General features: G+C 43.4%; 1 protein-coding gene across 6 annotated transcripts in view; it reads right to left on the bottom strand.

The window, feature by feature from the left end:
- SPECC1L (sperm antigen with calponin homology and coiled-coil domains 1 like) overlaps positions 1 to 27,136 on the bottom strand; it is a 123,463-nt gene that overhangs the window by 48,438 nt on the left and 47,889 nt on the right. For 5 of the 6 annotated variants that reach the window (XM_067014396.1, XM_059040097.2, XM_067014397.1 and 2 more), the window contains 5 exons: positions 19,978 to 20,051; positions 18,716 to 18,891; positions 14,142 to 14,305; positions 12,798 to 12,889; positions 6,849 to 6,939 (listed from right to left, as the gene is read on the bottom strand). In XM_067014396.1, the coding sequence (XP_066870497.1) occupies positions 6,849 to 6,939; positions 12,798 to 12,889; positions 14,142 to 14,305; positions 18,716 to 18,891; positions 19,978 to 20,051 (597 nt within the window). Of the gene's footprint in view, positions 1 to 6,848; positions 6,940 to 9,126; positions 9,206 to 12,797; positions 12,890 to 14,141; positions 14,306 to 18,715; positions 18,892 to 19,977; positions 20,052 to 27,136 lie in introns of those variants that run through there. The other variant, XM_059040103.2, reaches the window with a different exon arrangement.

The raw sequence follows: 27,136 nt of genomic DNA on the forward strand, positions 1-27,136 counted from the left end.
GACTCTGAGAGGGAAAGAGATGAGGACACATGCAATTTGAGGACCCAGTGAGATATCCAGGGAAAGATGTAGAGTGCAGGTTTGGTCCCTGGTTGGGGAGCTAAGATCCCACATGTCTTGGGGCCAAAAAACCAAAGCATAAAATGGAAGCAATACTGTAACAAATACAGATTTTAAAAATGGTCCACATCAAAAAATCTTTTATAAATAAATAAATAAAAATAAAAATAGGAGCCTAAGGATTTCCCTGGCAGTCCAGTGGTTAGGACTCTGCGCTTCCACTACAAGGGGCATGGGTTCGATCCCTGGTCAGGGAACTAAGATCCTGCAAGCTGCGTGGTGTGGCCAAAAAAAATACAATAAAATTAAAAATTAAAAAATAAAAAACTCTTTAAAAAAAATAAAAATAGGAGCCTAAATACCCAACTTCTGATCATTGAGGAGTAGTTCCAAACAGACCAATGTTCCTGCTGAAAATAACTGTGACATCTTGAAAACATACAAACATCAACTAAAAAGCACTGAAGAGAAACTAAAAGCAGGCAGAAAATGAAAGAAATCTGCATTTGGAAGGAACTGGCACTGGGTGAGTTTCCTAGTTTTATGACTACAGGTGTGAGTGTAGGCCCCAGCTGAGGCCATACAGGGCAGCTGAAATTTGGTAGAAAACCCAGGGTCTTATCACTGCCTTGAAGAAGCTGAGGAGATATCTCAGGACAACCAAAGCTGCTGGAAAGCAAGGGGGTTGGGGAAATACCAGAAAGGAAAGAGTCACAAATTTTGTATATAAACTCTGCTCGTATCCCACTGACCTCTGAAATCCACAAGCACTCAGATTCCAAGGAGTTGAATTAAGGAAAAATAGCTGAACAGGTATTTCAACTGAAGGAAAGAGGTTAGAGTTTGAGGTGAACCAAGTTAACTGCTTGCTAACAAAAACCAATTTTCTGCAAAGGAACAAGACAGAATTCAGAATCTCTACAATGTGTGATTCACAATGCACAGAATACAATCCAAAATTACTAGACATACAAAGAAAAAGAAAAAGGTGACTCACACTCAAAAAAGAAATGGAAACCCACCCAAAGATGACTTATATGTTGGAATTAGCAGAAAAGCATTTAAAGCAGCTACTGCAAATATGTTCAACATTATAAAAGAAAATATGTTCTCAACAAATGAATAGGAAATCTCAGCTGAAACTGCTGAGACAGTATGAGACATGCCCTTCCTGAGACGCAATGCAAAGGACAGCCTAAAGCTGAAATTAGGGCAGACACAGAAAAATCCTCTGGAGCACCCACCCCACTCTAAACACAAAGTATCACCAGAGCAACTGGAGGTCTGCTGTGCACTGAGGACATCACAGCAACAACGAAACTCAAACCCAGCCCAGCTCCTGGGCAGATTAACTCAAACTCCCACAATAAACACCTAGAAGGAAAGAGGTGCCCATGTCAAGGCATAAAACTGCTGTCCTACACAAGATTCCCAGCTTTCAACAATTATAAAATATACAAAAAGCAAGAGAAAACAATACATCCAGCTCACTGCATCAAGACAGCAAGTAATCAATAAACCAGACTTGGACATGGCACAGATGCTGCAACTATCTGACAGGTCATTTAAAATAACTATGATTAATTATGTTAAAGCCTTGGTGGAAACAGCAGACAACATGCAACAGTTACAATTTCCTATTTGATTTTCACTTATAGTTTCCACCTCTCTGCTGAAATTAGACAAATAAAACTGTGAGAACCACATCTCTGGTTCTCAACTGGGGCAGTTTTGCCAAGATACCAATGTCTTGAGGCATTTTTGGTTGTCACAACTAGGGGAGTGGGGTGCTACTAGGACCTTACCAGCTAGTGGGTAGAGGCCAGGGATGCTGCCAAACATCCTACAATGCAGCAAACAGAGAATGCATTTTATGTATATACTTAAAAAAAAAAAATCAACTGGAATTGTGGGTGGGGGGGAATGAAATGCAAACTGTGATAAAACTAATCTAACTGTATTACAAAAGCATGACCTAACCACAACTAGAGAGAGGTGAAAAAAGGAGCTGACCTAAGTAACCGTGAGAAGAATGTTGTTTCGAGTGGAGACTCTCAGGCTAAACACAAAAAGAACTGTACACAAACACTGCACTCTGGTACATTTGCTTCTCACAAGGTACAGTTTAGCAATTTTGAAACTACTGTACATGTATAAACTTATGATTTTTGATAGAGTAATCATCACGTGTGTACGTATGGGTTGGTGCACATGCATACAGTCTTCCTGGCTCTGTCCAGAGAGGAGCTGGAGGAGGTGAAAGCTCAGTAGTAATGGGTACGCCTCGCACCCAGATCTCATTTTCTAAATACTGCTGATTCCACAGCTGGTGCAGGGGAAAAAACAAGCCTGAATCATCTGTGGTGCCCCAAAGCAAGAAAGTGCTTTGGCACTTTGGTGGGGTGGGGGATGAAAAGAGCTCCCAATGACCAAAGTTGGAATAACATGAGCAGCAAGATAAATAATAGTAATAGACTAACCCAAAGAATAAAATGAATATCCACGAGTCCATACTAATACAAATAAGGGTTATAAATACAACAATAAGTATAATAATATAACACAAATGATTCCTTACAGGAAGAATGAGGAAATAGAAAATCACTGCTAGAGCACAGTACTAACTGGTGCAGGCAAAATGCACAAACAGATGCTAAAATCAGTGAGAGGAAGTTTAAGCAGGAATAGGATATTTATTATTCACTAGCAGACAACAGTTTCAACCAAGTGATCCAGGTCACGTCACCAGTAACAGGACACATCAACATCACGTGCCCCTGACGTGATGTACGTAGACGGGCACATCACCTTGTGCTGCCCTTCCCAGCAGTATGTAACCTCAGCCTAAGCAGGAGAAAACATCAGACAAGCCCATCCTGAGAGACATTCTAAAAAATAACAGACCAGTACTCTTTAAAGTGTCAAGGTTCTAAAAGACAGGGAGAGGGACAAGCTGCTGCAGAAGGGTGGAGACTCAAGGAGGTAAGACAACTCAGTGCAAACTGGGGTCCTGCATTTGATCCTGGAACAGAAAAGGGACAGCAGTGGAACAGGCGGTGAGATCCAGAGACTGCACTTCAGTTAATAACATTTCCACGATATTGCTTTCCTACTTTGGATAACTGTTCTATGATTATGTAGGTTGTCCACAGAGGCTGGGTGAAGGATTTTTTTTTTTTTTGCCTTGTGGCTTGCGGGATCTTAGTTCCCTGACCAGGGATCGAACCTGTGCCTGCCCCCTGCAATGGAAGTGTGGAGTCTTAACCACTGGACCGCCAGGGAAGTCCCTGCATGAAGGATTTAAAAGAAGTCTAATACTTTTGTAACTCTTCTGCAAGTCTAAACTTATCTCAAAACAAAGAGTTGAGAGACAGAGAGAACACCTTAAACATACAGTGCAATGCATGCTTATTGCAACAAGGTACTGACTGCAACTTACCTTGAAACGCATTTTAAAAAGATGAACTGAAGGAAAGATAGAAGAATGGATAAATATGTGATAAAGCGAATATAGCAAAGTGCCATAGAATCGAGGTAGTAAGATGCGGATATGTGACTTCTTTCCACTTTTCTGTATGCTTGAAATTTTACATAATAATATAGAGAAAATATGGGAGCCTAGACGGTTTGGTTTATCAAGACAAATACTAGAAATACTAGAACTACAGGGAAGGAAAGACCTTCAGAAGTGAACAGATACCCATTAGGCTGTGAATACAGGAGGGTAGGATTTCTATCTGAATTTCTCCTCTAAATTTCCCAGCTAGGGCTGGGCCAGAATCTGACTTAGATCTACCCTTTGGAGAGTGCAAATTGCTGTGAAACTTTTTAATAAGAGGTTCTTTTTATTTTAATTTAAAACAAAGATTTGGCTTTCTAGTAAAACCTCCTAACTTTGTATCACATTTATTACATGTACCTTCACCATAAATCAATTTTTTCAAAATACTGAATTTTAAAAAAAGTTTACATCTCTATCCTCAACACAATTTAGACAGATGATCACAGCAATAATCTCTTTACAGAACATGACTATCCTTGGACTAATCAGCTTTCTCGGATCCCTGTACATCTGAGCTGATGACACCAACACGACACTCAGGTCCCACTGACGCTGGGCAACCCCAGGCTCCCCAACCATCTGCATCGCCCAGCCGAGGTCTCTGCTTGCACTGGGCCTTCTAAGATCACTGAGCAAGGGGACAGTGGGGACAGTGAAGATCCTTCCAACTACCTGTATCCATGTACCTGCTTAGGCTACAAACACTAACTCACATCCTATCTACAAAGATTCACCTGTCATGACCCAGACCACTGACTTCAACTGCCAACAATACCAACAAAAGAGCATTTGATTAGTCCATTTATAATAAGATCTCTGGTCTAAAACATTTTGCTGCAACTGACATACAAGCATGATGAAAAACAGAAAAAAACACACCTTTAATAAAATATTTAACTGGAAAAACCAACAAATTATCCAATTTAAGTATAGTAGAACAAGAGGCAGCACTTTTCAAGTTTTCAGGAATGAAGCCATTGAAATTTTCAACCTGAAAAATCACAGGTGGTGTTGTGTGACTTCAGCCAGGACAGAAGAGAATCAGGGGAGAAAAGCACCTCCAGCAGAGCTCGGAACTACTCTCTTAACCGGCATGGAGAACCACGGTGGCTTTTTATGACCTAGAATCATTTGGTTGTCCTTAGTTTTGTAAGTGGTCTCTTTCCCTAGTGACTGTTTAAGATAAAAGGTTGCACTATCAACAAATTCTCAGATACAAATTCACCCAAGTGTATTTCCCTCTCTCTTGCAGTTTCAACTAAGCCCAGTTAAGGCACCAGAACAGACAGAAGTGGAGAATGTGGCCGGCACTTGCAGGCAGACTGCACACACAATGTGCCCAATGGTGTTATCATATGGCCATTACCAGTAATAAAAAGAAGAGAGCCAAAAAGAGGTTTAATTCGGCAGAGCCTCAGAGACACCTAACACATCCTGTCTGTGTCTTCAATAACCTTGGCCCACAGACCTTCCACACCCACTTTCCACCCACAAAGCCAGGGTAAGAGCAAAACTAAATGGTAATCTCTGCCCAGTTTCCCAAATTTGTCCCTTCCTAAGAATCACTTGGGGTGCTTGTGAAAATGACGTTTCCAAGCTCCCTTCCTGGAGAGTCCATGTCAGTAGATCTGAGACGAGGCCGAGGATTCCACATTTTACCAAGTGACTCAGGTAAATCTTATCAACAGGTAAGTTTGAGAAACACCACTGGTGCTGGCAAGGTTTCCCCAGTAAACCTTGGGCTGCTGTGGGCCGATCAAGATGAGTGGGGAAGGTAGCCTTGAAAGGGGAGAAGGTCCCTCCGGACGTAGTAACAGAGTGAGTACAGACAGGAGAGAGAGGCCCCGGGCACAGCACCCCTCACAGGCCAGGCAGGAGGACCGAGCACAGGAGACGGAGGAGAAGACGCAGAGTGGGCATGAAGGACACCAGAAAGAACATCCAGGGGTGGGTGGGCTCAACACGGTCAGATGCTGCCCACAGCCACTGACACCGTGGACTACAGCAGCTTGGGTGGACAGGAGAGGGTACAAAGCCGACCACAGGGTTAAGAGAGCCTTGGGAGAGGGAGCCAAGGCCCTGAGCTAGATGTTCACGATGACCCTGACTTACACAAGGAAACAGCATCCAAGAGGTCAGCAGCAGGACCCGTGACCACACACACAATCCCCAGATCCATCTGGGGGCCAGGGCGGGAACTCGGCACAGATATAAAGGGAGACTTTAAACCATCCACACTTGTTCCCTTAGCAGGAGGACCTTCCGAGGGGAGAAAAGAGCTCAGGCCACAGCTAACGCAGGAACCATAAGCTGAAGCCAGGATGGAAGGCAAGTCTGCAGGGGCAGTGGCAACAGCACCGTCCTGGGCTCCATCGTCCCCCTTGTATGCAAACTGCCCACTGAACCCCATGCCTGGCACCCCCCCGGAGCGCACAGAGCCAGTCCTCTGCTTCTCTCTCCCCCACACCCGTCCAAACTGCACAGTCTCAGCCCCAGAGCCCGACTTCCACACCAGAAGCGCAGGAGGGGCCTGGGCTCCGGAAGGTGTCACACCTGTTGGGTGTCTCCACACCCACCCCAACCAAGTGTGCCTTCCTTTCCCAGCACCTGGTCCAATGCCCAAAACCGTTTTTCCAAAGCACTTCAGCACCACACGTAGGGAGGCAGTGGGGGAGGAGAAGGACCCCTGACCTCAAAAGGCAGAAGCCTTGGGCTCGGGTGCTGGGGCCACCATAAAGAGCCACATGGAAATGGCACTCACTGAACCCCAGCTTTCAGAGGCTCACTCTCCTTTCACAAGTGACACAGAGCACAAAGACCAAAGGAATGGGCTCTGGAGCCAGGCTGTCCAAGTCTGTTCCTTAACTTAAATGTCAACCTGTGTTTATGAGTTATTTAACTGTTTGAAGGTTCATTTTTTGCATCTATAAAATGGGGATAACTATACACGCCCCACGAAGAACTGTAAAAATAGGGCCTGGCAACAGTGTGGACTCCCTGTCACCCTTGTGACACTATGAGAGTCATCTTCCAAGATGCATCTATTAACAACCAGTCTCCTCATCTGTAATTAAGACGTGTTATTATTAGTAAACCTGTGATAAAAATGTATATCAGACTGGTAGAAATAATGTCAAGAACAAAAGAAAAACAAGTTAGTTAGCCCCAAATGTCAGAGGAATAAAAAAATTAACAACAAAAGTGAAATACTGCACATGAGATGTACCTTGAACAGGAATTTCCCCGTAGTTTGGTCTCTTATCTGACAGGGCTGTCAGGGGTTTGGATGTAGAGATTGGTCCACTTATGGAATGTCTCTGAAATCATAAGACAAACAGTGTCCAAATTAGGTTAAATTAGAGCTGGGTTTCACAGAGTAAATGTTGCAGAGAGTAAATATTTAGTTACGAATTTGCATAATTCCTTCCACACTGTTACAGTAAGACTGAAAAAACACACACACTCCCAGAGGCATATAATGTGATCATTATACTATTTTAAAATGAACACAGAAAGATCCCACATGCCCCTCACTCGCCAATCAGCAAAATCCAGATGTGCTCTTTTAGTACTTGGATTGGCCATTCGTGCCCCAGTACCAAATGGATCTCACTCTGTCACCTCCTCACTAAGTCTCCAACACCGCTGCCAGGTACAACCTGGCACCTTAACTCAGCACCGGCTTGGTCACCGGCCTCCTCCCCTCCGGTCTCATACATACATGTACCTACCAAATACTTGAACCCGCTCGGCTCTCCTGAGCCACCTCCCGCCACCTCTGCGTGATGCCCCAACACCACCAACTACTCACTCCTGCCCACAAGGACACGCTGTTCACCAGCTCTGGGCTTGTTCTCATGCTTCTTTCCTCAGCTCTCCCAGCCCTTTTTTACCCAGCTGAATTCTGACTACTCATTCCATAGTCCCAGCAGCAATGTGTGAGAGGGCCAGCCTCCCCACACCCTCACCAACACTTGATACTGGCAGTCTTCATTTTAGCCATCCTGAAGGTGCGTACTGAGATATCATGATGGATTTAACTTGCATTTCCCTGATGACTATGATGTTGAGCAACTTCTCATGTGTTTATTGGCCATTTGTGTATCTTCTCTCGGGAAGGGACTTTTCAACTCTTTTGTCCGTTATTTATTGGGTTGTCTTGAACCAAGATGACAAACGAGTCTTCTCTGAATACAAGATTTTGACAGATAAATGAATTGCAAATATATTCTCCCCAGTCTTGTCTGTCATGTTCTTTTTTTTTTTTTTTGTGGTACGTGGGCCTCTCACTGCCGTGGCCTCTCCTGTTGCGGAGCACAGGCTCCGGACGCACAGGCTCAGCCGCTCCGCGGCATGTGGGACCTTCCCAGACCAGGGCACGAACCCGTGTCCCCTGCATCGGCAGGCGGATTCTCAACCACTGCGCCACCAGGGAAGCCCTGTCATGTTCTTAATATCTTTCAGAGAAGTTTTAAATTTTGATGCCCAAGCTATTAATTTTCTTTTATAGTTCATTTTTTTGTGTGTCCTAAGTAAGAAATCTGGGCTTCCCTGGTGGCGCAGTGGTTGAGAGTCCGCCTGCCAATGTACGAGACACAGGTTCATGCCCCGGTCCAGGAAGATCCCACATGCTGCAGAGTGGCTGGGACCGTGAGCCATGGCCGCTGAGCCTGTGCGTCCGGAGCCTGTGCTCCGCAACGGGAGAGGCCACAACAGTGAGAGGCCCGCATACCGCAAAAAAAAAAAAAAAAAAAAAAGAAAAAAGAAATCTTTGCCTTGTCGAAGGTCATGAAGACTTTCTCTAATGTTTTCACATAGAAGTTTTGTAGTTTTAGCTTTTACATTTAAGTCTATAGTCATTTTCAATTTTTATGAATGCCATGAGGTAAAGGTTTTTTTTTTCCTTTTTTTTTCCATATGGATATCTAGTTGTTCTGGAATCCTGTTGGAAAGATTATCCGTCTCCCAGTGAATTACCCTGGCACCTTTGTTGAAAATCAGCTGACCTATTTCTGGATTCTCTACCTATTCTACTGATCTAAACTTATGTCAGAACCACAATGTCTTGATTACTTTAAGTGCTAACATCAAGTAGTGGAAGTCCTCCAAATTTGTTTCTTTTTTCCCCCCAGATGCTTTGGATATTCAGGGTCTTTTAAATTTCCACATAAATTTTAAATTATACTATCAATTTTAAATTGTATTATCAATACAAAACAGTATGCTGGGATTGTAAGTTGGATGAGTTGAATCTATAGCTCGATGTGAGGGAGAACTGCAAGATCCTAACAAGACTGAGTCTTCCAACGCATGAACATGATGTATCTTCCCATTTATTACGTCTTTAACTTCTCTCAGCATTATTTTATAGTTTGCACTACAAGGTCTTGCACAATATTTTATTCAATGTATCGCTAAGTATTTCAATTTCCAATTGTTCACTGGACTGACTGAATCTAGGAGATAGCAAGAGGAGTCCTCCAGATAGAAGCAAGTTTTCTCACCACTTTATCTTGTAAGGGACAGCTCATCACTTCTGCCACATTCTGTTCATGAGAAGCAAGTCACGAAGCCCAGCCAACCCTGAGAAGGAGCAGATGACACAAGAGCACAGCAGCAGGAGGCATGGATCACTGGTAAGCAGTTCAGAGACTGCCTATCCCGTTACTAATGGATCTCCTTGGACCTTTTGAGGTTGTTTTTAAGGTCATTTAGGGCAGATCTAGAATAGTGTTTACTCTAGGACTATTTAGTTCACTTCACAGAGTGGTCACTGAGGTCTCTAATGAATGCTCCAAGTATTCAAAGAGTTTTTTCCACGGTGGCCAGTAGGAACTCAAATGATCCCTGCTCTGTGTAAACTATGGGAAGCATCTATCTGCCAGATCCCCGGTAACTGATCTTTCCTGCAAAATCGTCCTTGCCCAGCCTTGCAGGGTTCAACCCATGTCTATGCATGTGCAGACTGGCACTCAGCAAGGACTCAAAGAGAGATCTATGCAGAGCTCTAGACCTTTTCTGCGTGGCTCTCTCCTCCCAGGCACCTTGCCCCCAAATCCCAGCCCTTGTTCTCCCTGGACATTAATCTGTGTCTCCTCGGATCCAGCTGGCATTTCCTTCCCCGCTCTGTGTGGGTTCATCCTCCCTGTTCACCATATGGAAAAGCGTGGGCCACAGTAAGACTCGGCTCATTCTTAACTTTTCTCCAAAGATTTCAGTCCTGCACCACCTGTCCTACCACGTATGAATGTAACTGCTTCCTAAATTTTGTCCAGCCTTCTAGCTGTTTGTGGTGGCAGAATAATCCAGCCCTTGACTCCCTCACACCCAGAAGTGGAATTCCCATTCAGCGAGTTTTGAAAAACTAACAATCCTAATCTTAGGCCCCATCCCCCAAGGATTCTTGTTCACTGGGCTGAGGCCTGGGAATCTACGTGTTTAAAAATTTCACATGACTTTTGTTCACAAATAGGTTTGAGAAGCACTGTGCTAACTAATCAAGTACTAAAAAGCTACTGAATGTGGTTTGTAATTACTAGTTTTTTTCCCAAGTTAGAGAGATGACATTTTTTACCTCTTATCTTTATAAAAGTTTACAGAGTGACGCCATGAACATTAAATTTCAACTGACAGGAGGCTTCCCTGGTGGTGCAGTGGTTGTGAGTCCGCCTGCCGATGCAGGGGACACGGGTTCGTGCCCTGGTCTGGGAAGATACCACATGCCGCGGAGCGGCTAGGCCTGTGAGCCATGGCCGCTGAGCTTGCGCGGCTGGAGCCTGTGCTCCGCAATGGGAGAGGCCACAACAGTGAGAGGCCCGCGTACTGCAAAAAAAAAAAAAAAAATTTCAACTGACAAACACTATTTAGAGAAACTTCACCTTATATCTTGCACCTTCACCTGCTTTCACTTATATCTTCAACTCTTTTCTTTTAATGTTATTTTTGATTCTGTTTTTGTCTTTTGTTAAATATTTATTTATTTATTTGGTTGCACCGGGTCTTAGTTGTGGCAGGCAGGCTCCTTAGTTGCAACATGCATGTGGTATATCTAGTTCCCTGACCAGGGATTGAACCCGGGCCCCCTGCACTGGGAGCGCGTAGCCTTATCCACTGCACCACCGGGGAAGTCCCTATTTTTTTAATTAATTAATTAATTAATTAATCTATCTATCTATTTATTTATTTGGCTACATTGGGTCTTCATTGCTGTGTATGGGCTTTCTCTAGCTGCATCGAGCAGGAGCTACTCTTCGTTGCGGTGCGTGGGCTTCCCACTGTGGTGGCTTCTCTTGTTGAGGAGTATGGGCTCTAGGTGCGTGGGCTTCTCACTGTGGTGGCTTCTCTTGTTGAGGAGTATGGGTTCTAGGTGCGTGGGCTTCAGTACTTGTGGCACAGGGGCTCAGTAGTTGTGGCTCACAGGCTTAGATGCTCCACAGCATGTAGGATCTTCCCAGACCAGGCATCGAACCCGTGTCCCCTGCATTGGCAGGCGGATTCTAACCACTGCGCCAGCAGGGAAGTCCCTCTTCACGTCTTTAGAAAGTTTGATTAATCGAGTATACAAAAAGCTCATTTTAGACAGAATATGGAATTCCCTTTGCCTTCCTTTCAAATTAAGAGTATAACATTTTCTACATAAACGTAAATGCAAAACCACAACTTGCAACATTACAAATGCAGAGGGAGAGCACTTCTACCCTAAACTTTACAAGGGAAAAGGTTAAAAAGTTCACTCACAAAATACACAGCCAGTAGTTAACAACTACAAAAGTCTCCGCTCAGAGAAAATATTCTCAAACCCAATCTTTTAGGGAAGAGGTGCAGCCAAGGCTACCCTAGATCATAGGGGACTGGGTTTTAGGCTACTCTCACCTATGTGGAGAAATTCCACCTCAGCTACTGTCCCCAAAGTGGCTCACAGCAAGGGCACAGTGAGAGGGCCTCCTGAGCTCGACAGTCATGCCACCTGCCCTGCTTCTGGTCTGCACTCCCACAGTGGCAAGAAGCGCACCTGTGACACTTGTTCGTGATGAGTCAGCAATGCCCTTGGGCCAGCCTGCTACAAAGTGGACCAGAAAGACCCACACTGCTCTGGATTCATGCCTGTGCAGACCCCTCCCACTCTGACTCTGAATCTGGGCTGGCCTACAACTTGCTTAGACCAAAATAATGGGATGGAAGTGACACAGTCCAGGTTCCCAGCCAGGTCTCAAAGGGCTTTGCTAACTCCTGCTTCTAGTCTCTTGGAGCCTGAGACACCAGGCCATGAAGGAGCCTGAGAGGAAGACCATGTGGAGAGGGCGGCCCAGCCACCCTGCTGAGCCCAAGCTCAGCCTACCCTCCAGCTGAGTGCAGCTGCAGGGGTGAGCCCAGGCAAAGACAGAGAAATGCGAAAAATAGTAAAATTGCTGTTTTAAGCCACTAAGTTTTGGGTGATCTGCAGTGCAGCAGGGGCTAAGACATGCCAACTATACAGCTGACCCTTGAACAACACGGGTTTGAACTGTGCAGGTCAACCTACATGTGTGTTTTTTCAATAGTAAATACTCCAGGTACTACACAACTTGCAGCTGGGAATCCACAGATGTGGAAGCGCAGACACAGAGGGCTGACCATATATTATACATGGATTTCTACCTATGCAGAAGGTCAGTGCCCCTAACCCCCTGTTGTTCGAGGGTTGACTGTATATTCTACTTAGAAAGTTATCTTACTGTAGGAGTTAAAAGCATCGTGTCTGAAGTCACGCCGCCCAGGCTCAAATCCCAGCTCTAACACTTCATTGTATGACCCTCAGCAAGTTGCTTAGCCCTTCTGGGCCTCAGTTTCCAGATATGAAAACTAGGGATAAGAATAATACCTAATAGCCAATAGAGGTGTCATGAGGATTAAATGAGTTAACATTATAAAGCATTGCGAACAGTGTAGAACATATAATAAGTGTTCAGTAGTTGTTAGCTATCACTATTATTAGAGAATTTCAGAAGAATAACATACTTGACATTAACATAATTTATCTTAACTAGGGAATTTCACAGCATCCTAGGAAAACAATCGCAACTATATCCCTCAAGAGGCAGCCGTTTGCCCCCCGTGCCATAGTGTAGGTGACTTTGAAGAGGACAAGCTTTCAGAAGCTGGGACCTCCAGAGCCTCCACGGTCACAGGTACTTACCTGCATGGGGGAGACGGCTGCCGCAGGGGGTGTTTTCATGGGACTTGGACTCAGAGGCGTTCGAGGAATTGCAGCTGTAGCAGGGCTCGGGACTAGAAAAACAACACACACACAAGTAAAAAATGAACACAACAAGGTGCAGTGCAAGCTTTCATAACTGCTCCCCCCTTAAATGTTCACCCCATGAACCAGCGCTCGCAGCTCCCCTGGGAATGGGAGACGCCTCACCTCCTCAACACTCACGGCTGCTCCCTGAAGCTATCCTGCTGTCCAGCGGACTGTCTGTTTCTGAGACTATTTGTGTTTATTTCCAACCCTGACTATGCCAGTCATTTCACTTTTGCTATTTAATTACGCAGTTAAGTGCTCTATAAACCAAGGAAATCAAAGTACAAAAGCCCCAGGATGAGTGTTTCTGCAACTGCATCAGATGAGAAGCCTGGCGTGCAGTTTGCAGCATATTAAATGAAGGAACGCCAGGCTCTGCTCATCTTCCCTCACCTCCTCCTGAGGAGCTCGTCACTTCCCTCCGCACGGATTTTCACATGTATTTCATTTAGTGCAATTAAATGTGTGTAATTGTCCGCTCACATGTCAGTCTCCCTCTCTAGACTGAATTGTTCAAAAGTAGGATCCTGGGAATTCCCTGGCAGTCCAGTCCTTAGGACTCAGCACCTTCGCTGCTGGGGCCCGGATTCAATCCCTGGTTAGGGAACTAAGATCCTGCAAGCCGCACGGTGCAGCCAGAAAAAAAAAAATTAATTAAAAAATAAAGAGGAGGCCACTGAATGAGCACCCCCAGTGATGGAGAGCAGAGCAGGTATGGGTGCGGGAGGCCAGACCAAGAGGCCTCACTAATGGGTCAATGTCAAGGTGAGGAAGGAGGATTGTAGGAAGAAGGAAGATTCTGAGATTTCTGGCTTAAGTGACTGGGTGGAATGGTACTGCCATTCACATGGGGAAAGATGGAAGTTAAGGGACAAGATCTGTTTTCTGACATGAGAAGATCTCTGGGAGACACCTGGGTGTCAGTGTCAAGTAGCACCTGAATACACTGGGCCTGAGGAGTTCAGAGCAAGGGAGAGGGCTGAAGTCCCACATCTGGAAGTTCTCAGGCACGGAGAAGACACACATGCATGGGGTAAGACCCAAGTGTGACTCCGAGATCTCTGAGGCTGAACAGATTCCAAATCTCCTGTTAAAATCCACCTTGCAAGAAGACTAACTCACTAACATTATATGAAATGTGATGAGACTCAGAGTAAGATGGTAAAGAACATCAATTAGAACAGAGAACATGTGGTACATGAACACGACCACCCGCTAGGGCATGATGGATGTTACCTTGAGACGCACTGTCGAACGACTTGATGAGGGTTTTCACCGTAGGGGTTGGCTCAGAGGAAGTCGAGGACCTTCTACTCAGACCCATCCCCTGCCTCAGGGCTGCCAAGTCTCTCTCAACAGCATTCATGTAGTTATACACCCGGCCACGCTCCTCCTCTTGCCTGAAAACAATACTGAAATCAGGGCATTTTTGTATATATACTAGAAAATATACATTTCCCCTTCCCAACTGAGAAGTATTAAAAAGTATCAGTTAAAAACAAGAAAATAGTATCAGTTGAGCTGAGTAAATTACCTGGTCTAATATTCTCATTTGCTTGGTGAATTCCAGGAAATGATACTAAAATTTTTATATCAGGTTATCCTAACTAGGTTAAGTAACCATTAGTTTCCATTTTCATTTGTGTAAGTGTAAGGTGAGAATACCAGCAATCAATTAGCAGTAAAATGGGAGGTAGGCTCAGAACTGGGGACTGTAAGGTTCTGTGCTGTGGAGAAGGCCCTTCCCAGGGGACTGAGTCTGGGAATTCACAGCACGTGCAGACAATTGATACCTGCTCTATCTAACATGCCATGCATAGGCGTGGAAATACAAAGAAATGAAATCAAAGCCCATACTCTAAAAATTTTTTTTTAATGGTATAGTCACCAAATAGAATTTCTACAAAGGGGGAGGGGGGAAAGCCTGGACCCATACTGGTAACATGAATCTCTTACTTGTTCAGTGTGAGTCAACTAAATAAATCAATTCCACTACATTTCTGGAAACCTCTCATTCACTGAGCAAACACTAAAGTTGACATCTGCAAAGAGATTTCAGCTGCAGAGTTCGCATGTGTCATATAACTACAAGCCAGTTCATACTGTACAAAAATTAAGCGAGTCCTTAGGAAAATTTGTCTTTGGTGGCCATTTGGCTCTTATGACAGAGTTTTCTGGTGCCAAAATGCCTCACGCTTGGAAGTTTTAATAAAGAATGTACAACCATTATCCAGCTTCTTGGTCTTAGAGCCCTTTTCCACTCTTAAAAACTATTGAGGACCCCAAAGAGCTTTTGTTTATGTGGGTTACAGAGACTGACATTTACCATATTAAATATTTTAAATATTTAACTCATCTAAAAATAAAAATAAACCCAGGGCTTATTAACATAATTAATATATTTTAATGAAAAACAACTATGTTTTCCAAAACAAAAAAATTAATAAGAAGAATAGCAACGTTTTTATTTTTTTAAAAAAAATTTATTTATTTGGCTGCACAAGGTCTTAGTTGCAGCATGTGGGATCTAGTTCCCTGACCAGGGATCGAACCTGGGCCACCTGCATTGGGAGCACGGAGTCTTAGCCACTGAACCAGTAGGGAAGCCCCAAAATAGCAGTGTTTTAACATTTCTGTACATCTCTTTAATGTTTGGCTTAATAGAAGACTGTCAGATTCTCATTTCTTCTGTATTCAATCTATTGTGACATGAAAAAAAGCAGGCCTCACACAGATATGTAGTTGGAGAAGGGAATAATATATATTTTTTTCTTTTAATAAATTTATTTTATTTATTTATTTTTTGGGCTGCACTGGGTCTTCGTTGCTGTGCGCGGGCTTTCTCTAGTTGCGGCGAGCAGGGGCTACTCTTCATTGCAGTGCACGTGCTTCTCATTGCAGTGGCTTCTCTTGTTGCGGAGCACGGGCTCTAGGCACACAGACTTAATTAGTTGTGGCTCACAGGCTCTAGAGCACACGCTCGGTAGTTGTGGCGCACAGGCTTAGTTGCTCCGCGTCATGTAGGATCTTCCCAGACCAAGGATCAAACACATGTCTCTTGCATTGGCAGGTGGATTCCTAACCACCAAGCCACCAGGGAAGTCCAGGGAAGAATATTTTGATGATATTAAAACAGATAACTATGGTTATTCTTCTTTGCTAAACACTAAAACACAGTAAGTGGTAGTAACTTATAAGTTAGTTAAAACGTGGAACCTGAAACCATATGAATGAAATTTTCCTACTCTGTCCATCTCGCACTTTTAATGCATATGGATCCTTTATCCACACAGGATTGGGTGACATCATGCCCTGGTCATACGGAAAATACTGGTTCACAGAGTAACATGGATTTTCCAAGTGTCGATGCTTGTCATTAAACAATTTATTCTTTAAAAGTCTCTTGTTAATATCACTAGGGATCTCATCAGGAAACTCTTTATGGGAAGCTGCTGAGCTTGCAATGGCAGATACAAGTTTTCCAAAATCCTAACATTCACTTAAAAGCCCATGTTTTATCATTGGTACCAAACACTGTTAGTTGCTTTCCCGGAAGTGACAGGCTCTCTTAATCATTTTCAAGAAATATCCACCAAACACTTTAGTCTGAATTCCAATAGCTTGTGTCAGTCATTCTCAAGTAAAAATCTTCACTACATGAAAAATGAAAACAGCACAAACTACAGTGACATGCAATGCTCTCTTCCAGACTGCTGCACACCTGGGCACACAGCTGCAAATGCAGCAGCAGCTCCTTATGTGACTTCCCACCCATCTCATAGGATCTTAAAAAGAATACAATGGGCGGGGGCTTCCCTGGTGGCGCAGTGGTTAAGAATCCACCTGCCAAGGCAGGGGACACGAGTTCGAGCCCTGGTCTGGGAATATCCCACATGCCGCAGAGCAACGAAGCCCGTGCGCCACAACTACTGAGCCTGTGCTCTAGAGCCCGTGTGCCACGACTACTGAAGCCCACGCGCCTAGAGCCCATGCTCCGCAACAAGAGAAGCCACCTCAATGAGAAGCCCGCGCACCGCAACAAAGAGTAGCCCCAGCTCACCACAACCAGAGGAAAGCCTGCGCACAGCAACAAAGACCCAACACAGCCAAAAAAATAAAAATAAAAATAATAATAAAAAAGAATACAATAGGGGACTTCCTACTGGTCCAGTGGTTAAGACTTCGCCTTCCAATGCAGGGGGTGTGGGTTCAATCCCTAGTCAGGGAGCTAAGATCCCATATGCCTCACGGCCAAAAAACCAAAACATAAAACAGAAGCAATATTGTAACAAATTCGATAAAGACTCAAAAAATAAATGGTCCACATCAAAAAAAAATCTTAAAAAAAAAAAGAATATACTCAAGGACCAAGACAGAGTGATGTTACTAATTTACTGCCTCACCAAGGACATCTGTAAGGGAAACCTGCATTTTGAAAATGAGAGTGACTGGTGGGGAAGAGCACAATGACCACGAGTACGATTTGGTGCCAAGGCCTTGATCCATCAACAATTGCTGTGCACCATCTGCGCAAAAAGTCAACACAGTGAAGAGGGCAAACAGCACATCAGCATTATTATGAAAACAGTTTGACCTCGAAGAGCCCCTGAAAGGGCCCTGGGGACCCCTGGGTCTGCAGACCTCGCTCTGAGAACTGCTGCTCTACACAATGCTACTTCTCTCGGGGGCACATCCTTTAAGTATGTGTCTCAAACACTGACAGGCTATCGGGAGCCAGTGGAACAAGTCTCTCAGAGTAGAATTTCAGTCACTTGGGCTACCTTTCGAATGGAGCATTTCTATTCATTCAGGGGTACAAAGGAGGAAGGGTAATGTACTAATGGAGAAATAATAATCTTCCAACTCATTCCTCCATGTTCTGCTTATTAAAGAAGCCAAAGAAAAATGGTTTAACAATACTTCCCACGGGGCATCCACTAGACTTAGGCAACAATAAGACAGCTTTTCCAAGTTGGTCTGTTAAATATTTTTCTAAATTTTTTACCTAGGGCTGCTTAAGAATTGTTCAAAGTAATGAATGATCAAATTCTTCACAATAACCTCAAACTCTACTGATACTTAATAAAAATTTCAAAAACCACTCTCCCCTGCTCACAGAATCTCTCTAGGAACTCAGAGCACATCATCTAAGACTTTTTATGGGTTTCCAAAGAGCTCTATGTTAAATGGGAAAAATACCTGTGGGTATTAAGCATAAGACAAGTCCTCAAGCAAGTGGTGGAGAGAAATCAGCCTGCATTCTTCACTCGGGTCTCTAAAATACCCACTAATGGACACTGGCCGTGGCCCTGAGCGCCATCCAGGGGTGTCTCACTTCAGCCCTACAACAACTCTGTGACACAAGCAGGACTGTGTCCACTGCAGAGACAAGCAAACTGAGGGCCTGAGCGAGCCCTCACACCCAGCAGAGGCAGAGCTGCATGGGGCCGAGTCTGCCTGCCTCCAGGGTCCACATCCTCCATGAGGAGTACAACCCAAAGAAGAGCAACGGGCTGGGATGGGGGACAGAGGACTGGCGGGAACCACAATGGACCACATGCCAGTGGCCACTCCAACCCCTCTGGAGTTGTTGACTATGGACACTGACAACAGCTCTGAAAGGCCACAGAGATCACACTACTTTACAGGGGTCACAAAGTGAGGCCAGAAAAGGTGAGTAATTTCCACTGGACCCAAACTCAGTCACACTAGTGTCAAGCCTATGTTCCTTCATAAAACCACATCACAGAACCGTGACTCAAGTGCTCCCTATTGAAACATAAGTACACAGCTGGTTTCTCAAAACATACTTGCGTGACTTTATTTCCTCCAATTCTTTTGTGAGTTTCTCATTTTTTTCTTGAGCCTCATGTAATCGGCGCTTCAGATCACCAATCTCCTCTTGGGCTTCAGATTTAATGTCATTTGCGATGACCACCGCCGTCTGGAGATCAGCCTGAAACTGCCGCCATTCTGCTGATTCTTCCTACATTAAAATAAACTTTTATTTCCGAAAGAGAGCAGTAAAGACTTATTCTAAAGCAATAAAATGTGTTGATGATTAGATTGCTATAATGCACTATCTCAAATGATGACTAATTTCTTTTAAATCCCAGAGAATTGCTATTACCTATTTCTAAAAGAAAACATCATTATTTTTAGTGAACATGTTCTTAGTGAGGAAAAGAGTTTCCAGCTGATCTGCCTACTGAGGCATCAGGCACTCAGGTTGCTCAGTATTAACAATGATAATGTCAAGCCTCCCTTCCTCATGGCAGGTATCAAAGTTAGTCTTATGAAAATAAACACAGCATCCAAAATGTACCTCTGAAAAGCTCTAGAAGGTAGATAAATGGTGTGTGAACCATACTGAAAGATTTTACAGGGAAAAACTATAAATATCCTGACACCAAAAACTAACAGGAAAAAAAAAAATCAAAAGTAAAGGAAAAGGAAGAGGAAGCCAGAAGAAAAACACTGAATTTAATCTAGGCAGACAAAAAAATCACACAAAGAGAGGAGCTGAGGACCTGTACAGCCTGCTGCTTCCCGCAGTCTCCGTGGCCGGGCATGCTCCCCAGGGCAGCCCCTCTCCCAGAGCTACAGCTGCTGACTGGGTCCAGTGCCCACCACCCCAAGGCAGCCTGAGCAACTGAGGCACAACCCAAACTACGAGTCCAGCTTCCCTGACCCTCTGCATCAGAGCATTGCTGCCGTCAGCAGGCTGATCAAATCCACAGAAGACAGAAAACTCACAAGAAGGCAGTTTAGTTTGGGACACTTCATAATCCAGAGCTAATAAACTTTCTTTCCAAAATATAACACTCACTTCCTAAATCCCTCTTTCTAAAGTTACCACTCATCAATTACTAGTACAATCTTGCACCCAGAATCTAGCACCATTCCCACTCTGAAGTAACGGTAGTAGCTTTCTGCCCAAAGCCCAGTGGGCTCAGTATTGTAACAGTATCTGAAGCTTCAGATGAAGGAGAGTGGGGTCAACGACACCAAAGTGCTCAACTTTCAGAAAGCTGTGCTTTCTAATGAGATAGTATGTGAAGATTTATCCTACCCGAAGTCGCCTGTGGAGTGTCTTGATTTCTCTTTCCATGTCATGTTTTTGGTCCTGGAGTTTTTTAACTGTATCTGAAAAGACCACAAAAGTTTAAATATTTATTCTTACAACTGTGTTCGAAAGGAATAATATAAAGGGAAGAGGTACTTAAATATGACATTCAGAAAGTCATCCTGCCCAAAGACTTTTTATTTTTAACACAAAACTTTAAAAGGAAAAAGGAATGTCCAGTCCAAGTATAAACCAGTATTACTTTGTAAGGAAAATATCAAATTTAAATCACAACTTCTGGATGACTTCCTTCCTCAGCGTCTTAATTCTGAAACAAAAAGTTAAGTAAAATCAATTGTTAGAAACACACACACATTGTTGGCTCATAACCAATCAAAGCAACACTGACTGCAATTAAAATGGGAGATTTTAATCAAAAGGGTTATTAATCTAAAGTGTTTTTGCAAGCATCACTTACTTTACACACTGGAATAAATTCCAGAAAAGTGGTGAATTAGTAAAATGTTTACAAACTTAATTATTTAGTAACTTGGGGGAGGTGCTATTTAATTCTATGCAAAGTCTTTCACAAAATAAAGGATTAAGTAAATCCATTTCTCAAATTATTTCTAGCATAATATGAATTTCCTTCCAACAATGTCATGCACTGTGAACATCTGATGAGCACCACTAATATGCAAAGGCCGATCTAGACAGAGTGGGGCTGCAAAGAAGAAGACACAGCCAAGGCCAGTCCCCTGGGATCCAGAAATGTACAGGGAAGTCCCCTTCTATTTGGAGGTTCTGCTCAAAAACGCCTGCGTCAGGGGAAATGCCTGGGGAGGGTGCCATGCTGGTGCTGCTGCCCAGCACCTCCCCACGGCTGGTCACTCCGACAGCTCAGGAACCCATCACTGTCTCTCTGGTTAAGCACCAGAGCAGGCACTTACACCTGGTGACAAACACTCTGACTTCACCGACACCCCCTTGCAGCACAGCCCTGTCCTTTCTGTGTTCCAACTCTGCCTTACACAGCCTTGTTGCTGCCACTGCCAACAGGGGTGCATTTCTTCACCCAGAGGCTGAGCACACCTCAGAGCCAGGAGCCACATGCCGAGGTCACAGCCCCAGCACAGGGAGGCCTATAGAGTAGAGCAAGTGTATAAATACACAAGCTAATGGAAACAGAAGAGAAAGCAATCCTAAGGTCATTACCTAGCATCAAGTGTTTCAATATTCCATTGCCAGAACTTAACTGTTTATTGTCAGGGATGTCAAGCCATGGACACTGGTGTTTCTGAGTAAACATTCCCCCTACTCCTTACACGTAGCAGAGAGAACCCAGGCACAGCCAAAACCTGTGTGCAACAACATGTACCCAAAACACCTCTTAGGCTGTTAGCTTCCAATCAAGACCCTGATGTATGAGCAGGCTGATGCTTTTTCTGAGACTGCTCCACGTCTTCCTCCTCCGAATTCCAGGAGGAACCTGCTCTGCTGAAACCTTAATTCAATGTTGATACATTTGTGTTCTGACATTTTTAAAAGGCCTGAATTCACTTCAGTAACAATATAAAGTCTAGAATATTTATAACAATTTTATGTGTAATGATTACTATAAATACATAATAATGATATGTTTTGCTGAATAAAAAAATAAATGAGGGGCTTCCTTGGTGGTGCAGTGTTTAAGAATTCACCTGCCAATGCAGGGGACGGGTTCGATCCCTGGTCCAGGAAGATCCCACGTGAGTGGAGCAACTAAGCCCATGTGCCACAACTACTGAGCCTGCACTCTAGAGCCCATGACTCACAGCTACTGAGCCTGAGTGCTGCAACTACTGGAGCCCGCGAGCCTAGAGCTGGTGCTCCGCAACAAGAGAAGCCACCATGATGAGAAGCCCGCACACCACAATGAAGAGTAGCCCCCACTCACTGCAGCTAGAGAAACCCCCCCCACAGCAACCAAGACCCAATGCAGCCAAAAAATAATAATACATAAATTTTTAAAAGATTAAAAAATTTTTTTAATTAATAAATGAGATAAAACATGGGTGGAAAAAAATGGCCATTTTTGGTAGCTAGTAGTCAATTTCCTCCCATTCATCACCTCAAAATTATTCCAAAAAGTTAGGGCCTATGAAATAAAAAGTTAATTAATTACTTTTACTCAGTAATTCAACAAACTGCTCGTAAGTACCTACTTTGTATCAGACTTTTTTGCAAGGTGCATGAGATATAAGGGAAAGGAAAAAAGGTACAGTTCCTACCCTTTTAGAGACAGAAAAGAGGATGTTTTCATATGCAAAGGATTAAACTTTAAAAGTCTGTCTCTATACAAGCTGCTTCAGACCTCATTTAACCTGGAAACTTAAGGGGCAAACGGGCCACCCAATTTGGCTGAGGGCAAAGTGGACAAGCAGGTGAGTGAGTGAGTCCAATACCCTGACCTGAACCTCCAGAGGAAAGGATGACTCTGGAACCAGCAGGGAACTTGGCTCCATATGACCTACATGTGGATGAAATCAGGGTCTTGGTGATATTACCAGACATAGACAAGGAATAAGGACAGAAGCTAAAATATTTCTAGTGTGGAAAACACTAGGGGTTACACCTTTCATTTACACTATATTTATGCACAAAAAATATTTTGTAATTAAAACAAGCAAACAAAAAAATGTGTAATTTCTCCTCTGCTGAAAATCCTTTGCTGCTGAAAATCCTTTGCTGCTGAAAATCCTTTGCCTTTTCTTCTGGTCACAAAGGACCTATCTAGGTAACTTACATGAGACAGATGACAGCAAATCTTGCTGCAGCCCACTTTAACATGTGGTGCCTTGATTCCCAGGTGACATTTTAAGCCACATGGCCATCTTAGACTGATCATAAAATCCCAAATTTCATTCATTTATTTTGTTCTTATCCTTTTCTCACCAACCTCTACATTCATGGCCACAGAATTCACATGATCACTACTCTTAAAGGAAATTCTTTTACCCTCAGCACTACGTACTTATTGTTGGCATGTCTTCTTTTAAACAGAAGGGAAGCTGGCAGCCAGTGGACATACTCAGGCCGAATAAAGCACACTACAAGTGTCTCCAGGGAATCTGATTTAAACTTTACAAACGCATTAAAAGTGACAACAAGCTTTTCCTCCCTGGAAACAAAGACGTCTATGCTCCAGTTCTCGCTGTGAAGAGGCTTAGCAAACGGCAGCCTCTCTCAGTGACCAGTCACACAGGGCAGCTTAGCCTGCAACTCTGGGGCCTCTAAATGCAGTTTCCTTCCTCAAAGCTTAAGTGTGAGAGACACTGCCATCTATTGTCTTCAACTTAAATGCAACATTAAATTCTATCAAAGAACAGAAGAACTACTATGACCTCATTTTAAAAATTATAAATTATAATTCAATTTTACAATGTTATCTTTATTCTAGAAATCAGGTAAATTTCTATTCTCATTGTTATTAGTCCAACTTTGCTCTGAACAATTCTGGGCATTGCCCAGCCCATTTAATAATGGGGTTCATAATCTTTTTCACCACCAAGACCTATCATCACCAACAAACCAGAACCATCAACCAGGCCTCCACGCTGGTTCCAGTTACAGGCTGACCACTCCTGAGGGTGTCACTGGGCAGCTACCACGGCACAGGATCTACCTACAACCCTTGGGGTGTAAAGTAATGAAAGTTCTACCAACCTTTCCTGCCCTCTGAATCCCAGGAAACCCTTAGGGTACAGATATCCGAGTACTCAAGTCAGACTCCTGCATCTGGTCAAGCACCTCCAACTGCCATCAGGTACAATTTTTAGAGGAAGGGAAAGGACCAGAGGAACCTATCAGTTAAAGCCCCACACCTCAGGGGCAGGGGAATAGGGCAGGTGTTGCATCCAGCTACTAGACCACAGCTTTACTCCCAAACCAGAACTCCTGATGCAGGAAGAGGACACACATGAGTTTCAAATAAACCATTTACTATTTTTATTTGTCTTTATTTTTATTTTTTTAATTTTTTGGCTGCACCACATGGCATGCGGGATCTTAGTTCCCAGACCAGGGATCAAACCCGTGCCCCCTGCAGTGGAAGCAGAGTCTTAACCACTGGACCACCAGGGAAGTCCCTGTCTCTGTTTTTTAATTTTTATTTTACTCATTTTTATCCCCCTCCAAAAAAGTGAATATAACTTTTACCCCTTGATTCTAAAAGTAATGCACGCTCACAGTAACAAGTCCGGAAAACAGAAAATGGTGACAAAAATAAGATTACCTAGCATTTACATTTGGCATACATCTTTCCAGATTCCATATATGTGTGTATTATTTTTAAAGAAAAATGAAATTATACTATTTATACTGCTTCACAAGGTCTTCCACTAAGCAGTAGATACTGGACACCTTTATCAATAAATACAGACCTGCATTTTGATGGCCATGATAGTATTCTATCAATTGGATATATCATCATTTGTCTCAGCAACCTCCTATTAATGAACAGCCAGAAGGGTTCCAATTTTTGTTATAAACACTGTAAGTGTCTTTACAGCTTTTCAGATGTTACTTGAAGACACATTTCTAGAAGTAGAAGAAGTGATGAAGGACCATTTGAAACTATCAACAGGATCCAAGTCAATCCATTAGAAGGTTCTACCTCAAGAATACAGAATTCTTTTTGAGAAGTCACCAAGTTACAGAATTTATGGTACAGAATACACTGAAATCAGTATTTCTTAAGGAACACCATTATGCCTGGCTATAATTTCAGTGTAATGTTGTATTTAAAACTTTTATGGTTTTAATTACAGAAGTAATATACTCAGCTCATCCTCTATGCGACTTGCCTTATTTTGTGCACACATTTCTCCATGCCTCGTTTATCTTGGCTGGTGAAAGAGCAGCCCAGTAGGGATGTGCTGTGCACATGGGTTATTAACTAGGTCTCGACTTCTGAAAATACAGGTAGCTTCCAAGTTTCTGTGGTAACCAGCAACTCTGCAGCAAGCATACACATCTATGTATACATTTGCAAACTTGTAAGAATGTTTCTGAAGAGCAGGTTTCTGGAAGTGGATTGCTAAATTACTGTTGTACATGAAAAATTTTGATCAATACTCCAAAAAAGCTGCAGTATATGAGAGGACTCTTTCTCCTCTCTTACACGTTAGCAATCTTTTCAATTTTTCACACCTGCATCTTGTTTTGAGTTTCTTTGCTTCTTTAAAAGTCAAGCATCTTTTTGTGTCTTTTTCTGACTTATCCATTCATACACTTGATTTAGCCAATGGGTTATTCTAGTCTTATTGATGTACAGAATCTCTTTACATATTTGACATGCATTATAAATATTTCTCCCAATGTCATTTATTTCTGGCACTTTGCTGAAATGAAAATTTCAATTATACATAGTCAAATATGAGACTTTTTTCCATTAAGGCTTCCAAGTATTCTACCTCCCAGGCTTTTCTCATCACAGAATTACACAGCTTCACTCTATTTCCTTCTGCTCTTTCTCTAATCTCAAGCCACACTTGCTCACCACTGTCACTAATGTTCCATGTATCAGGATGTCAGGCCCTAGCCCCAATCTTGGGAACTACAGAGGGCAGGAAAAGCGCAGGACTTAACTGCAAGCATGCACAGAGCATTACTATGCAGACACTAAGTGGTTGATAAGGTCGCAACTGAGCCAGACCTGAGGTCTCGCTGGTGTCACTACTCGCAATACCAGTCAGATTTGGTTTGCTGGGCAAGTTATTACCTTTGTTTTTGGGGATTCAGTTGAGCTGCTTCTTTCTGCTGTTTCTCCCTCAAGCTCTTCTAAGGTGTTAAATGTCTAATAAGTCCTGGCTGGTCTTTCTTACTTGCAAAGAATGATTAGCATCAGTGACTCCAGCATGCTTCTCAACAGAACAAACGGCTAAAGGCTCTGCTGATAACACGAGCCTGCAGGGTGGGCGGGGCCCTCTGGATGTACAAGATGGAACGGGCGGCTTCTGCTGAAGCAAGAGGTGTATGTGTGTGTGTATCCGTTTCACTGCCGGGCCAAGCTGCCTTTCCCTCTGGATGGTCTTCTCTTTAAGACAAAAGAGCAGGCTGCAGTTACTTCTGGCAGTGTGAAGGTCATGCTGGGAGTCCCTGGCACCATATTCCCACCTTACTTAGAGATGAGCGCAGCAGCAGCCTGGGGGCAAACACCAGAGATAGCCCCGACAGAGGAGGGGGCAGTACAGCACAGCAATCCCTTACACTGTGGCCTGAGACCGCTGCTGGCCCCGGGGCCCTATGATCCCTGATGTGGAGGTTTCAGTGCCCCCATCCCCAGGGCTCTGCTGGGAACATTATTACTCAGAGCTTTAGTGTTCTCCTAAACTGCAGAATGTTCTATTCTGATTGATTTCTCCACAGCCAATTCCATCAGCTTTATATAAAGTATTCCAGAAATTACCCCAAATTGCTGACCTACTGATAGGACCCTTCCTGTTTTCTATCTTTGCTCAAGCTCATTGTAGTTTTTGTATCTCTCCCGTCATGTCACTTGGACTTTGGAAGGGAAAGGAAATGTATGACCTCAGGCCATCATCTTGAACTGGAATTCTTAACAGTAGTTACTGAGTGACTTTTTACATCAAATCATTCCAGCTCAGATGCTGTTGAGAAGTACCACAGGCCAGGTCTATGCAGTACAGCACTGATGTTCTCTGGGAGGCCACCTGGACTCCCAACTACATGATACACCTGTGATACTGTCCCACAGATATCACTGATACTCTACTCATTTTTTCCAATCTTTTTTATCTCTGGATAATGTCTACTGATTGGTTTTCAAGTTCACTGGCTCTTCTGTGTCTCTAATTTGTTATTTACATGACTCTGTAACTTTTATATTAGCTGTTTAAGTTTCTAGTTCCAGAATACCTATTAGGTTCATTTTTTTTTACAGTTTTTATTTCTCTGTGGAGATCTGCTATTTGTTTGTCATGACGTGCATATTTTCCTCTACACCCTGAGTACAGTTACAGTAGCTGTTTTAAAATCCTGTCCATTAATACCAAAGTCAGAATCGCTTTTGGGTAAATGAGGAGTGACTGCCAATGGGTGCAGGATTTCCTTTGGGGGTGATAAAAAAAGTTCTAAAATTGACTATGGTGATGGTTTCATCCAC

This window comes from Kogia breviceps, chromosome 15 (assembly GCF_026419965.1).
Source record: "Kogia breviceps isolate mKogBre1 chromosome 15, mKogBre1 haplotype 1, whole genome shotgun sequence".
NCBI classification, from domain to species: Eukaryota; Metazoa; Chordata; class Mammalia; order Artiodactyla; family Physeteridae; genus Kogia; species Kogia breviceps.